Below are 14464 nucleotides of genomic sequence, written 5' to 3'. Positions count from 1 at the left end.
TTTAGTATTACCCTGGCTGTATTGCAATGTTTAGCCTCCTATGGGAATAACGCTTGGATGACAGCTCATGTTGCTTGAGTAAAGAACCCATCATAACTATCATACGAAAATTTATTATGTCACTTTGAATAAAAAAGCACACAGATAGAAATGAAGGAATGGTTCAAAAGTACTGTAATTAAGAATTATGTATTTTATTGCAATATGTTCTTATAATTTTTCACATTTATTTAAAACGGAAATGGACATCAAGGATGCGAAGCGTATACGGAAGGATTGAACAGTACCGCAATTAAAGATGCTGTATTTTATTGACAATTATCTTGTAATTTGTCACAACATTTATTTTGCAGTGAAAAGGACATCAAGTATTTGGAGCCTCTCATAGAGAAGATTAGCGTCTTGCGTTTTACCTAATCAACTCATAATTCCTAAGAGACATAAGCAACTGGTTACAATCAGAGGAGCTTAAGTTTAATAAACACATAATAAGAGGACTATCTCTCATTCGCCGTCCCCTGCACCACCTTTTCTGAAGTCGGAGTTCGCGAGGATGCGTTGGTTGTCTTGCTGAATGCCCAAGATAATGTTGAACCTTCCGGTGCGATTTTTAACAACATGGCCAAGCTTTCTCAGTGCCTCTATATCGTCCTGCAAACAAACCAGTGTATATTGTACAAAGCAAGAACTCAAGACCCATAATGATGTATTATAAAATAAAAACAAATGGCTAACGCGAGCAGGCTGTTTACTGCATCCATAGCCTAGATCAAAGAAAAAGTTCACTTTTGTACCTCTGGTGCTGTTCTTTTTTTTTCTTTTTTTACTGTGACGGCATGTAAGTGTTCGAAGCTGCATTTGGCTTATTTGTCCGTTCCTTACAGTACGCTGGCCATTCTCGTCACCAGAGTCATTTTGTCATCTTTCGGAGGCCTCCTTGTCCTGAGATACAACATCGGTTTACGGCGAACAAAAAAATAAGTTTGGTCTATAGCCACCAGCACTGGGATTTCAGCTCACGTGACTTCAGCAATACAGACCGTGGAGCCAGACGCACAAACCACTGCGCTATCTCGCTGCTCTTGTTGTTACCTTTTTATCTTCAATACGTTGGAGTGAAACCTATCTAGATAATCCGATAGCATACTTGTGTGACCTGTCATAGTCACAACCCAATTTTCAGCGAAGAGCTGTTTCTTTCAAGCACTTGTAATAACAATTTTTCATTACCTGTAGTTAAAGGCACTGACAAGTGGCGAGAATGTATTGTGAGACGTGGAAGCAAATGAAATTACCATAATTCATAATGATAGAACACGGCACGCTGTTAGCTACTTAGGTCGCAATTATGATTTTTTTAATTATGGGGTATTACGTGCTAAAACCACGATCTAGTTATGAAGCACGCCGTAGTGTGGGACTCCAAAAATTTGGACCACCTGGGGTTCATTAACGTGCCCCTACATGGAAGTACACGGGTATTTTCGCATTTCGTTCCAATCCAAATGCGGCCGCCATGGCCGGGATTCCAGTAGCAAATGTAGTTTTAAATTGACCAAGAAAGTTTTAAAAACTAGCTAGTGGCTCGAATTGACGTTGAAGCCATGGCACTTCGAATGTAGTATATGGGATTACTGTACGTAAGGAACTGTTACTAAGAACCAGATACTTATTGCTTAAAGTTGCAGTTCGTGTATTATTAGGCTGTTGCGCTTTATTCTATGCGTATTGCGAAGTAAAAAAAATTAAAGTCAGCGCTATCGAGTGGCACTCACGTCCCTCAATGCATGGCGATGCACATGATTTCTGTTGAACGCTCACGACATCCTGTGCACGCATTCTAGCTAATATTTGTTGTTCTACCTCACTCAGGATTTCGAGAGACAACATGGTCCGGAATTCAAAACTGCACGCATAGCTACGCCAATACGCTGATATGCGCATTACATATAAAAGTGTCGTTACACTTTCAAGAACTTGGCTTTGCGAAAAGCAACTTTGACTGTTGAAAAAGCTGTCAGACAGGAAACCCCGAAAGCACGTAGCTATTATTGTAGAAATAATTTAACATATTAGAAAACATGAATTGCAAGAACATCGGCTTGATAAACTAATGCTTTCTCGTAGCTTCGACCACACTTGTCATCTTCCTACCGCCAATGCCGGCATATGATTTCTATTGCGCTCACCTATCAGTTTCCAGCATGATTCCAGTGAACGTTTACACCCTCACTGCAGATCTAAAAATTCTCATTCATAAGAAATTCACCGACGATTACAATATTCCCTAACGCAAAATTTGAGCGCAGCTTTATTCGTGTTTTCATTTCGTGATATATTGTCTGGCACGGACAATCTGTGTCGTGTGGCACGTCGCAAACGGAGCGAAGTGTGGCATGACTGCCTCGCTAATCGGAAGATCGCGAGAAGTGCGTGGGTGACGCGTGGGCGAGATTCACAGCAGCCTCAGCAGACAGACCTCCCAGACGACGCGGGCTACTCGGGCGCCATCTCGTATGCCATCGTCGCTGCACTACACCTCTCACACTTTTGCCATATTCTCCCCCTCCACTTTCCTCCTCGCGACTTTCATCCCCCGCCGCACTCCGCGTTCGGTCTGTCGTCCTTTTCTGTGCTCGTTCGCTCAGTTACGCCGACGCTAACCGCCGAAATGGGCACCTAAGAGCTGTTCTCTAAAATGTTGCACGGTGGTTTCCGTGTAGCCACTGCATGGTTCGACACTCTGGCCCGTAAGCTTTTCATTGCACTAAAAAAAATTGGTACAACAAAAATTCGTTGTCAGTCTCTCTAAATCTTATACATTAAAACGTTAGCCTTGTAGGACTGCTCCGTTTGAAACCTTGCACGCATATAACGGTTTTGAGCATTGGTGGTGGTGGTGGTGGTGGTGATGTTGAAGCTGGCGGGGTTAGCGTGGCATACATAGCCGGTAATTGTTCCGTCTGATCCTCCTTCGAGTTGACATCAGGGGTGTGTGGGTTTTGAGCATTTGTTAATAAATTTATAGTGGCAGCAATTCATGCTCACGCATCTTATTTCGCTGAAAAGATGGTTGTCCCCCCCCCCCCCCAATTTCAATAAATGTAATGTCGATGACGCTGCATTTATTACAGTCTGGATAGCCTGCGTACGTTTATTGTTTTCTTAAGCTAAGGTCATTATTTGATTACACACTTTGAAGTTCTTCCACTGATTACGCATAACTTGTCCTTAATATTTCACAAATATAAACAAGGTGGCTTTTCTAATTCACCGAACATACCGTAGAAACCTACTATGAACTACCTGTAAAACAAAGAAAGAGCAAGGAGGCTTCAGTAATCCTTTGCAACGGCTTCTAATCAAGTTAGGAATGTTGAAGTTCCTTCAAACATTGCACTTGACATGACCTCTACTTCCACTAAACACCAAGTTGGTTTTCTCAGAATTCAGGAGAAACGTCGCTGACAACGGCTGTGTGATATTGCCCAAACAGTTAATTAAGAAATTATTTTGCAAAGTCATTCTTTAGATCACACGACTTTACCTTCGCTTACAGGTATGCCATAATGGTCCGCCTGTTATCGCTAAGTTTAATCCTCGTAGAATGTGTACTTATGCCCAGGGCGAAATTTTCCGCCATGTGCAAAACACATTTACGCTCTGGAGCGACTTAGTACATCTATTCCACAAACCGTAATTGATGTAATGACTAAATTCTGCCTATGCATATGTAGGGTCTGTTGTTTTCAAGTTTTATGTTTTCTTTTTGAAGTTCCGGAGGGAAAAATTGGGCGTTTTTGTTATAGCATCCCTGAAGAAGTTTGGACAAATATTGTAGGCGGGTAGCGTACAGCTACGACAAATCATTCTCGCACATGTTACCCTATTTCTAGCCATTCTTTTTCTCCTCACCTCGTTCCCCGAGAGATGGGGGCTAAGCTACGCCTTCACTGGATTTCCATCATGGTGGGACGTCGTGTCGTTTACTTCCGGTTTTTGGGAGCCAGCGCGTGAAGGCTCTCCTACCTCTACGCCAGCAGCCGGGACGTTGATCCATATCGATAACTATGCAAGCAGCGTGCGTTGCGAGCGTTCTGTCGCAGCACCAAGCGTGTACGGTGATCTGTGCACGGTATTCCTGTAAATACAGGCTGTCTGGGCGTTTTCACGGATGGGCGGAAGCGTAAAGCCTCTCCGTACTACTACCGCTGTGATAAAGGGGCTTTAGTGTAAACGTGAGCTGCCTGAATTGCCTGCATGATGCAGCCACCTTGTGGCGCAGAGCTTAACAAGCCAAACTCTGAGCTGATAATGCTGTAACCAAGTTTAAAACATTTTAAACATCAAAAAGACAACGTGTTAACGAATGCGCTGCTGCCGAAAATTTACACCAGCAGCAGTGTAGTCTACGGTTGGTTACTGCTACATTAGCTCTGTGCAGTGTCGTAGCTAGGTCATCTGGCACCCGGGGCCCTTAGCTCTTCTGACACCCTCCCCCCCCCCCCCAACCCCTCGGTGTAGTCGAGGAAGGCGAGGATATTGACAATTTTTTGGTGACTTCAGACGTATATGACACCCCCCCCCACCCCCTACTGGCCCCGTGCACCCGGGGCCCACGGCCCCCACCCCCCCTGCTGCTACGCCACTGGCTCTGTGCCTGTTTGGTTGAGCTCTGTGCCACCAAGTGGCCGCACACTGCAGGTCACTCACGTTTGCGCCGCAGCTCATCTCGTAAACCGCCCAGCCCACTTGCTCTTACCCGAATACCGGACACGCTAAAACTCTCTATTGTGACAGGTAAGCCTTCGGCGTGAAGTGACGGCCGCAAACCTGTAGACGCTGGCATCGATTGGATACCGACAGCCCGATGCGCTGCAGCCGCTGCGCTTGCATGTTGCCTTGCAGAGTAACACAATGTTGTCAATCGCTAAGTTTGAAGGCCACAACCCAAGGAGCGTGATTTGTGGCCCTCGTGTAAAGAAACAACGAGACCAACACCGAACACGCAGCTCGCGTCAACACGGAGCACGTTGTAACGCAAGCAAATGACACTGGCTGTGTGCGGGAAGTCCTTGAGTGCAGTATTAAGTTATCATCACGTATTCTCTTTCTGTTTTTTGTAGAAACAAATGAACCTACATTTCAACTGCTGCAAAGAAGATTTGTTCACCATAATGTTGGAAAAATTACCTATAACGCTACCTGCAGGGTAGCCGGTCGGATAGCTCGCCCAACTTCCCATGCTCGAGCCTACTACGCAGATTGTGACAGGGTGGCTGAATAGTCAGGAGAGCGGCGCCGCTGTGAACGGCACTGATGCACATTTTGAAAAGTTTGTTATAAGTTACACGCTTTACGCGGAGCCCTTAAATGTTTCGCTTGATGATCAGATGAACCTGTCCTAACGACTGAGCACGTTTATACAAGATCGTCAAAAACCTTTCAGGATCCTTTCAAACAGAAAAAAACAGGGAGGCTTTGTTGTGTGGCAGGAAAACCGTGGAGAAATCTGGTGCTTTCCCTGGCAGCCCAAAATTTATAGCTGAAATTTTAAAAATTATTGCCACAAGCAGCGCCCTCGTTTTGTGAAGAAACGTCCTATTTAAATAAGGAAAAATGTCACAGGAACATGTAAAGACAAGGAGAACAACGCTCAAATCATGTGATAAACTCATGTATACAGGTTCTCGTTGTCCAGCATTATTATTCCATTCAAAAGAAACCACATTTACAATAACAAGAAATAGAGACGGATCTGGCAATCCCTTCTTACTTTGTTTCCTGTACATTTTTAACAAAGGAATGATGTACAAAATGTAGTGCACATGCGCATGCTTCGCAGGAGGTGAGATACTTATGGTTGTCTTACAAGCCCTTGTTTACATACATTATCGTGCATTTTGAACATTTCTGTGTGCAATCAAGAAGACCTCTCGGGACTTCGTCTTTGTCTTTTGTCGTCCTGTTTTACTGTATTCCAATGTTCGCTCTTGCAACAATATTGGTGGTATACAAACTAGACAAGTCAGCCACCCGCCGTTGAACGTAATGTGGTTGGGAAAACATCCTCTCAATCCCACAACTACTGATGTATGGACAGCTGGGCGAGTTGGTAATGATTCATTATAACAGCGCAATAACGCAGGGACTAACAAATAACAGACGACAAAAGCGCAAGCTCTCAGCTAGTTTATATCAAGAAAAACTTCACACATGAGTACTTCATCCTCACATGACCACCATGGTGGTGGAACCATGACGGTGTGCTCTCCGTGCTCGGCGACTACTGGAGTTCCAGACGCTTGGAAAGACACCCACTTATCGGGAAGTTGGTGACATGCGACCAGCAGACTTTTTTAATCGCAAGCGTGCATGGCCCATCTCTGAAATCGACGAGATTGTATCGGAAGCCGCTGAGCTGAGAGAGGGAAGCGAGCGCTGGAGGATAAGTACGTAGTGAAGGGGGAGGGGGAAGGAAGCGGAGCGCTGCGGAGGAGGAGGGTGAATAGAGGCCCGCTCAATTCGTCTCGTCTGACAGTTGCTACGGGCTCTGTTCGCTACGGATGTACTGGGTTCGTCTGGCGATGCGGAGGCCGAGCGCCGAGCGAGAAGGACGGAGCAGCAACGAAAGCGGCAGCAGGCATAGCGCGAATCGACCGTCCCCGAAGTCGTCGGCAAGCGGCGGGCACGAGCTGAACAGGACCGGCAAAGTTGCGGGCGAGGTGTGCGCAGAAGACTCCCGAAGAGCGCACTTGGCGGTTTGCGACAATTCGGGTGTGTCAGGCAAGACGGCATGGCTTAGAAACTCCGGAAAAGCATCCATACGCTTGAGCGTAACCCGCGTCCACGAAGTGCTACGCCACTATAATGTTTTATAAAGTTTCTTGGCGCTTTGTTTTTTTTTTTTGGACCTGGCATAGCAAGCATAGAGGTCTGTCGAATCTCTCTGAAGCAACGCACCTCAGGAAAGCCGGAAGCAAGATCTTATGGTAGTGGTCGCCTGTCGACATGTTTTGTCGCAGATACCAGGTTCAGTCGTTCACGCATATCAAGAAAAAATGTCCTATGCGGGCACTCATTCCAGAGTTATTGATCTTTAAGCAATGTTTTAAGTTCTAAGGACCAACGTTTCTGCACAAGCACGCTTCTTAATGTGGCCGTTATTCGTTACACAAATCTACATTTAAGTGGCCGATATTGTCATCATTAAACATTGGAAAAGTGGGTACATAGAAGCGCTCATCTCTGTCTACAGTTTTCAATATCCCTTTCGCAAAAAGTAAGAGCAGATAAACTGCATTTGAATGATACCGTCAGCAAAAAACTTAAATCGTTTGATGCTGTCTTTCCTTTGTCAAGAATGGCGATTTGCGAAACAAGATTGCCACACAGTTACGACACGACGCGCACCTCTCCCTCTCCGTCGCTGCAGCTGGGAGGCGTTCGAGGAAGCGGCCTTTGCGCTGGAATCCGCCGCCTTCCTCCAGCCCTTCGTAATTGTGACGGAACTAGTTCGGTGCGTGAACAATGATTCCGGAGTTCCCCAACGCGGAGCTGATTTGACACGCATGGACAAGCTGCCGCGGGAACTACGTATTTTTGTGCTTCTCACGCTTAGGAGTGGCGCAGAACAACGAGCGACCCTCGATCGGCTCCGATAGTTCCCGGAACGGCACCCCACGCGGTTGCCTCTGTGTACAGAGCGCGGTTGCCTTTGTGTACGTAAACTGTTCTGCAGAGCAGCGGCGAGTTGCTGATGAGGAAACGAACAGTCGCCGCGTCGTAGGACCGGCGGATCGAGTGTATAAAAACTGTGGTTGTGCGAATGCTGAGAACACTTCTCTTGAGCAGTCATGTTAGACTGAGTCACTTCTCTCATGCAGTCATGTTGGACTGTTACTCTTTTTCTCAAGCAGTCATGTTAGACTGATTTAATTTCTGTAAATAAACCCTTTTCCTCGTTCTCGATGAGAAGCAGTTCTTCACTTCATCAACGATCTCAGCGTAAATAAGTTGGACGACGGCATGGGCCACTACCTCCGAATTCATGCCGTACTCCAATCTTGGCAAAGGACCACGGACGATGGGATTGAGCCCCCAATCCTGACAACTGGCTGACAGCGGTGGGATGGACTTTGCGACATGGTGCTGTATCTGCGGTGAGTGCTTGGTTTTTGCTTTGACTCTCTAGGCTTCATTTTGGGGTTGTTCTGTTTAGAACAGTAGGGAAGCTAGATTGTTGTGTGTTAGCTAGGTTGTGTTTTCCTAGCTAGATTTAGAGAGCAGAATCAAGGCAGTAAAGCAGCAGTCATGGAGTTAAGGACACTGCTGAGAGACGAGTTGTTGATTGTTGGTGAGGAACTGGGCCTAGATGTACGCAAGGAAATGCTCAAATCGGAATTATTGGAGCTAATTTCCAATCAGGCCAGTGAGGAAGATATTGAAATGGGAATGGAACTTCTCAAAAAGAGAGAGAAACGGGAAAGAGAAAGAGAAGAACGGGAAAGAGAAAGAGAAGAACGGGAAAGAGAAAGAGAAAAGCGAGAGAGAGAGGAACGCGATAAAGATCGCGAGTTTCAGTTAAGGAAAATGCAACTTGAACTTGAAAGCAAACGTTTGGAGTTGCCTCAAGGAAGTGAAGGCGCTCTGGGTCGATCAAGTGAGGCAGAATCGTACCGTATGGACAGGCTATTAAAGCCATTTGAGGTCGGGACCGACATAGGCTTGTTCCTAAGCAATTTTGAAAGGACTTGCGAGAAGATGAACTTCGGCCCGAGTACATGGCCACAGCGGTTGCTGTCTATGTTGCCGTGTGAGGCGGCGGAAGTAATCGCCAGACTGAGTGTGCAGGATGCGTATGATTATGCAAAAGTTAAGGCTAGTCTCCTGAAGAAATACCGCCTTTCAGCCGAAGCTTTTCGGCAAAGGTTTAGGAGCACAGGCAAGAAAGATAGCGAGGGCTATCCGGAGTTTGCATATAACTTAAAGGCCAACCTAGTCGAGTGGCTTAAAAGCGCGGAAGCGTACGACAGCAGAGACATGATCATTGAATGCATGTGTCTAGAGCAGTTTTACAAAACCATCCCCCAAGATGTGAAACTGTGGGTGCAAGACAGAGGTAATGTAAACACTGTGGAAAGGGCGGCTGAATTAGCCGAAGAGTACGCAACCCGTAGAAAGTTGAACGCCGAGGAGGGAAACTGGGACGGTCGAAATGGACCGCGGAAACCATTTCCGTTCAAAAAGGGTGCGCAAACTAGACGATCAGAGCCTGTAGACATGGCGGAAAAGCCCGCAGAAAAGAGTGAGGAGAAACTTAACGGAGAAACCGCACAAAAAGAACAGAAAAGAAAATTCGAATCTGTTAGACCAATTCGCTGTTACAAATGCCACAAACTGGGACATATAGCTGTAAACTGCGAGAAGTCTAGCGTAGTTTTTTCCTACGTGGAGGAAAAAGATGAGAATATGGAACTTTTAAGTCCATATCTCCACGACCTGCAAGTTAATGGAAAACCATGCCGAGTGCTAAGAGACAGTGCCGCCACGCTGGACATTGTCCATCCGTCTTACGTGATGGTAGATGACTTCACCGGAGAAGTAGCATGGATAAAACAGGTTGTAGAAGAACACAGCGTGTGTCTGCCCATGGCCAAAGTCAAAATCAGTGGACCATTCGGGGAGCTAGAGACTGAGGCTGCAGTTTCCAAATTTTTGTCACTGCAGTATCCCTACATCTTTTCGAATCGTTCGAATCAGTTACTGCGTGACAGAGGGCTCAAACTGGGAGAGGGCATAGTACAGGCATTGACCAGAGGCCAAGCTCGTAAGATCGCGGCGCTTTCGGCTGAAAATGCTCAAGCTCCTCCAGCTGAAGCAGAAAAGGGGATAGCTTCAATACCCGAATCCGAGCTAGGCCCGAGGGACAAAAGAACAGTTGAGGAGAGCCTGCCAGTTGACCAGCTCAATGAGAGCGTAGCACTAGAGTGTCAGAGTTCTAGCCTGCAGGAAGAGCAAGCAGACGCGCTCACAAGCGAGACAGGGTCGTTATTATCACCGGCCTCAAAGAACTTTGATCAACTCTTACGCGTGGATAGAGAGTCACTGGCAGCTGAGCAAAAGAATGATGAAAGCTTAGCAAAATTACATGACACAGCTAAAGAAGACATTGCTAGGCGCAACGTAACGATACATGAGAGAGGAGGATTGTTGTATCGGCATTACAGAGATCGAAAGGGTAGGATTTTAGATCAGTTAGTCATACCTACTAAGTATAGGGAGGACCTTTTGAGTCTTTGTCATGGAAATGGGTGGTCCGGCCTCCTAGGCATAAACAAATCAAAGGAAAGATTGCTTATGGAATACTACTGGCCTGGCTGTTTCAAAGATGTAGAAAACTTTGTAAGATCATGCGACGCCTGCCAGCGTTCTGGTAAACCAGGAGAGACTTGGAAAGCTCCGCTGAAGGTAGTGCCCTTAATTACAGAGCCTTTCAGACGGCTTGTAATAGACACGGTAGGGCCTCTTCCAAAAACAAAATCAGGCTACAGGTACTTGTTTACCATGCTGTGTCCGGCTACCAAGTTTCCAGAAGCAATCCCCTTGAAAGAGCTCAGCTCCACCGAAGTAGTAGACGCGCTTTTGACAGTGTTTGCACGAGTTGGGTTTCCAGCCGAAATTCAGGCAGATCAAGGGTCAGTATTCACGAGCGCACTGACTTCCTCATTCTTGCAAAAGTGCGGGGTAAAGTTAATACACAGTTCTGTCTATCACCCTCAGTCAAACAGTGTAGAGAGGTGGTATTCGGTGCTTAAGCGAGTTTTGCGTGCGCTCTGTTACGAGCACAAGGAGGACTGGGAGAACTGTCTGCCGGCAACGTTGTTTGCTTTGCGAACGGTTCCACATGAGGCGACAGGGTTCTCACCAGCAGAACTAGTGTACGGGAGGACACTCCGGTCTCCACTGAGAATGTTAAGAGAAATGTGGGAGGAAAGAGGGGAGAGTCCAACCGTGGTTGAATACGTGCTAAATTTACTGGTACGTCTAAGCGCAACCCGAGAACTAGTCGGAAAGAACATGGCAATAGCTCAAAAGAACGCCAAAGTCTATTACGACAAGGATGCTAGGCTTCGTACGTTTAAAGTCGACTTAACGATGAAAGCGGAAAAGTGTAGGTTTGGTTGTTCACAGGTTACTTATCTGGGCCATGTTGTCGGTCAGGACATGAGACGGCCGGCTGAGCTGAAAATAACTACGATTGGAGAATTTTCTCAGCCGCGCACGAAAACGGACCTTCGTTCATTTTTGGGACTTGTGGAGTACTATCAACGGTACATTCCGAATTACTCGCAATTGGCAAGTCCATTAACAGACGCCCTCCGAAAGGGAGCACCGAGTAACGTACACTGGGATAAGGACAAAGAGAACGCTTTCCAAAGTTTGAAAACGCTATTGGTTTCTCGCCCTGTGCTTCGCGCGCCAGACTACACAAAGGAATTCATACTTCAATGCGACGCAAGCGACAGAGGTATGGGCGTGGTACTTAGTCAGGTCGGCGACGATAACGAGGAGCATCCTATCCTCTACGCCAGCCGTAAACTAAATGTAAGAGAGGAAGCCTACAGCGCTTCAGAGAAGGAATGCGCTTGTTTGGTTTGGGCCGCCCAGAAGTTGTCGTGTTACTTGTACGGAGCGAAGTTCATCTTCGAGACCGACCACTGTCCTCTGACGTGGCTCAATCAAATGTCACACAAAAACGGCCGCTTGCTCCGATGGAGCCTCACTCTCCAAGAGTACAACTTCTCCGTTAGATATAAGAAGGGAAAGTTGCATAGCAATGCGGATGGTTTGAGCAGGCTAATTTGAATTCTGCGTTTGGAGGTCCCGCCTAAATTTTAGGGTTACTAGTGTTAATTTTATTAAGCGAAGAAGATCCCCTCTCATTTGGCAGGATTCCCTCCATGATTGCTGAATGTGTCAGCAGGAATTTGCTTCAGAAATTGACATAGCGAAATGTAGCATTTTTTTTGTTTCTGCACTTATGTTGTTGTTGTTTTTTTTTTGAAGCCTAGCGAGTCTAAAGTGAGAGCCAATGCACGTCATCTCGGCGCAGAGCCGTGTTGTGGGGTTCATTTTGCAGTTGCCTGCCCTTGTTGGATGTTTTGGGGCGGTGACATCAATGCACAAGTGGTCGCTGCGAGCCAAGACATCAATCCACCCCCTGACCAGCAGCCGTTCTCTTCCTGCCTAGCGGTTGTCAGCGCTAGACAGTCGAGACTTTCCGGGCCATGGAGGCGCTGTCAAGAATGGCGATTTGCGAAACAAGATTGCCACACAGTTACGACACGACGCGCACCTCTCCCTCTCCGTCGCTGCAGCTGGGAGGCGTTCGAGGAAGCGGCCTTTGCGCTGGAATCCGCCGCCTTCCTCCAGCCCCTTCGACATTGTGACGGAACTAGTTCGGTGCGTGAACAATGATTCCGGAGTTCCCCAACGCGGAGCTGATTTGACACGCATGGACAAGCTGCCGCGGGAACTACGTATTTTTGTGCTTCTCACGCTTAGGAGTGGCGCAGAACAACGAGCGACCCTCGATCGGCTCCGATAGTTCCCGGAACGGCACCCCGCGCGGTTGCCTCTGTGTACAGAGCGCGGTTGCCTTTGTGTACGTAAACTGTTCTGCAGAGCAGCGGCGAGTTGGTGATGAGGAAACGAACAGTCGCCGCGTCGTAGGACCGGCGGATCGAGTGTATAAAAACTGTGGTTGTGCGAATGCTGAGAACACTTCTCTTGAGCAGTCATGTTAGACTGAGTCACTTCTCTCATGCAGTCATGTTGGGCTGTTACTCTTTTTCTCAAGCAGTCATGTTAGACTGATTTAATTTCTGTAAATAAACCCTTTTCCTCGTTCTCGATGAGAAGCAGTTCTTCACTTCATCAACGATCTCAGCGTAAATAAGTTGGACGACGGCATGGGCCACTACCTCCGAATTCATGCCGTACTCCAATCTTGGCAAAGGACCACGGACGATGGGATTGAGCCCCCAATCCTGACACCTTGCGCTGCGCAAAGTGCCGTTTAATGGTGGTCAGTTACGCATAGGCGAGGTCAAAAAAGGTTTACATACTGTTAAGCTATGGAGCAGTCTGTATGCTGTATCCATGTCGGAGCCATATTTCAGACAAAAGTCAAACAAGAGATAGATTGGAGCGAACGTTGCAGCCTAAATTAAGTATTTCGCTGTAAATGCTAGCTACAACGAATAAGTCCGTGCTTCCACATCATTATTGCATTACAGATTACAGTGGCAGTAATATTGAAGGTGTTATTATTTGTGTACGTGATCAGAGGGAGGAATAACTAAATCTTGCATTGTGCTTTCCGTCATTTCAAGTCATTCTTTTATAAACGCAAGATCTTCAGCACACATTTCAAATCAATTATCTGCCACTTCAGGAAGGCTTCTTTGAGGTCGTCTCAAAATTGCTGAATGGAAATGTTAAACCAAAAATGCTGGATCACTGCTTATTTTCTAAAAATGCTACAAGGAAGTCTTACCTCTGGGAAAGAAGGTTCCACCATCGCCACATTCGGTATAAGTTGGTGGTGGATCCTTCGTTTGTCAATGGCCTCCTTGATATTGTAACCCTGCCATAGCGCTCGAACAGACACCTGCAGGTTGCACCGATAGCGCAAAGCATTTACCACGTTATTTTAACATCTGCACGAAGTACTTGCAATGCGTGAGCTACGGTCATCGCACGAGTATAATCTGTTTCACTTTGCTTCATACTGTGGTCGCCTACTGAATCCGCTGCCTCGCCTACGAGCACCTCAAAGTTTCATTGTATTGCATGCTTACGAAAAGTATTGTCAACATGGATGGAAATATGCTTACTTTAAAAGGAGTTAAATAGTTTAGCCTGGTTGATGACGGAGCGAGCTTGGCGCCCTACTGTAATCCTTTGATTTCTCAAAGCCTGCTCGTCTTAACGAACCTCGGCAAGAAGACTTTGCTTTCGTGCGTACAGGTATTGAGGTGTTTGTGACCTATATATGTGCAGTATTTGGACTGTTTTGTGTAGCATGACTCTCTCCCAAAAGCTAGACCAGCGTGTCATCAGCAGAGATATATTCAAAGTTGATCTGTAGTTATTCCCAATAATTTATTTGCATAAGTTTGTATAAGCTGCATCAGTGACGTTCGGCAAAATAATGGCAGTCTGTTCACCGGTATCATCAAACATATTTTCGTAAATGATTGGCAAGAAATAAACAGCAAGGTAAAAAAAAAGTGATCAATTCTTCGGCAAAGCTTCAAACTTGTCTGTTTTTCCTTAAACACTAAATCGCCCGTCAGCGCGGTGCTTGAATCGCAACGACATAAACGTATCTTTCCTTTACAATATGTTACTTATGCAAAACTACCATAACCGGAAGTATTTTGTGCCTTCTGCATCC

At 46.4% G+C, this 14464-nt stretch overlaps 1 protein-coding gene across 1 annotated transcript in view; it reads right to left on the bottom strand.

Annotated features, from left to right (window-relative positions):
- Positions 1 to 246: 246 nt before the first annotated feature.
- Positions 247 to 14464, bottom strand: part of LOC135910709 (scoloptoxin SSD14-like) — a 168887-nt gene continuing 154669 nt past the window's right edge. Inside the window, exons 16-17 of the mRNA XM_070533943.1 lie at positions 13562 to 13675; positions 247 to 651 (exon numbers count right to left, since the gene is read on the bottom strand). Coding sequence (XP_070390044.1) covers positions 505 to 651; positions 13562 to 13675 — 261 coding nt within the window. The 3' untranslated portion in view covers positions 247 to 504. The remainder of the gene's footprint in view (positions 652 to 13561; positions 13676 to 14464) is intronic.

The sequence above is a fragment of the Dermacentor albipictus genome, chromosome 2 (assembly GCF_038994185.2).
Source record: "Dermacentor albipictus isolate Rhodes 1998 colony chromosome 2, USDA_Dalb.pri_finalv2, whole genome shotgun sequence".
Taxonomy (NCBI): Eukaryota; Metazoa; Arthropoda; class Arachnida; order Ixodida; family Ixodidae; genus Dermacentor; species Dermacentor albipictus.
Note: the sequence above shows the minus strand (reverse complement) of the source record. Positions and strands in the feature narration are given on the sequence as shown.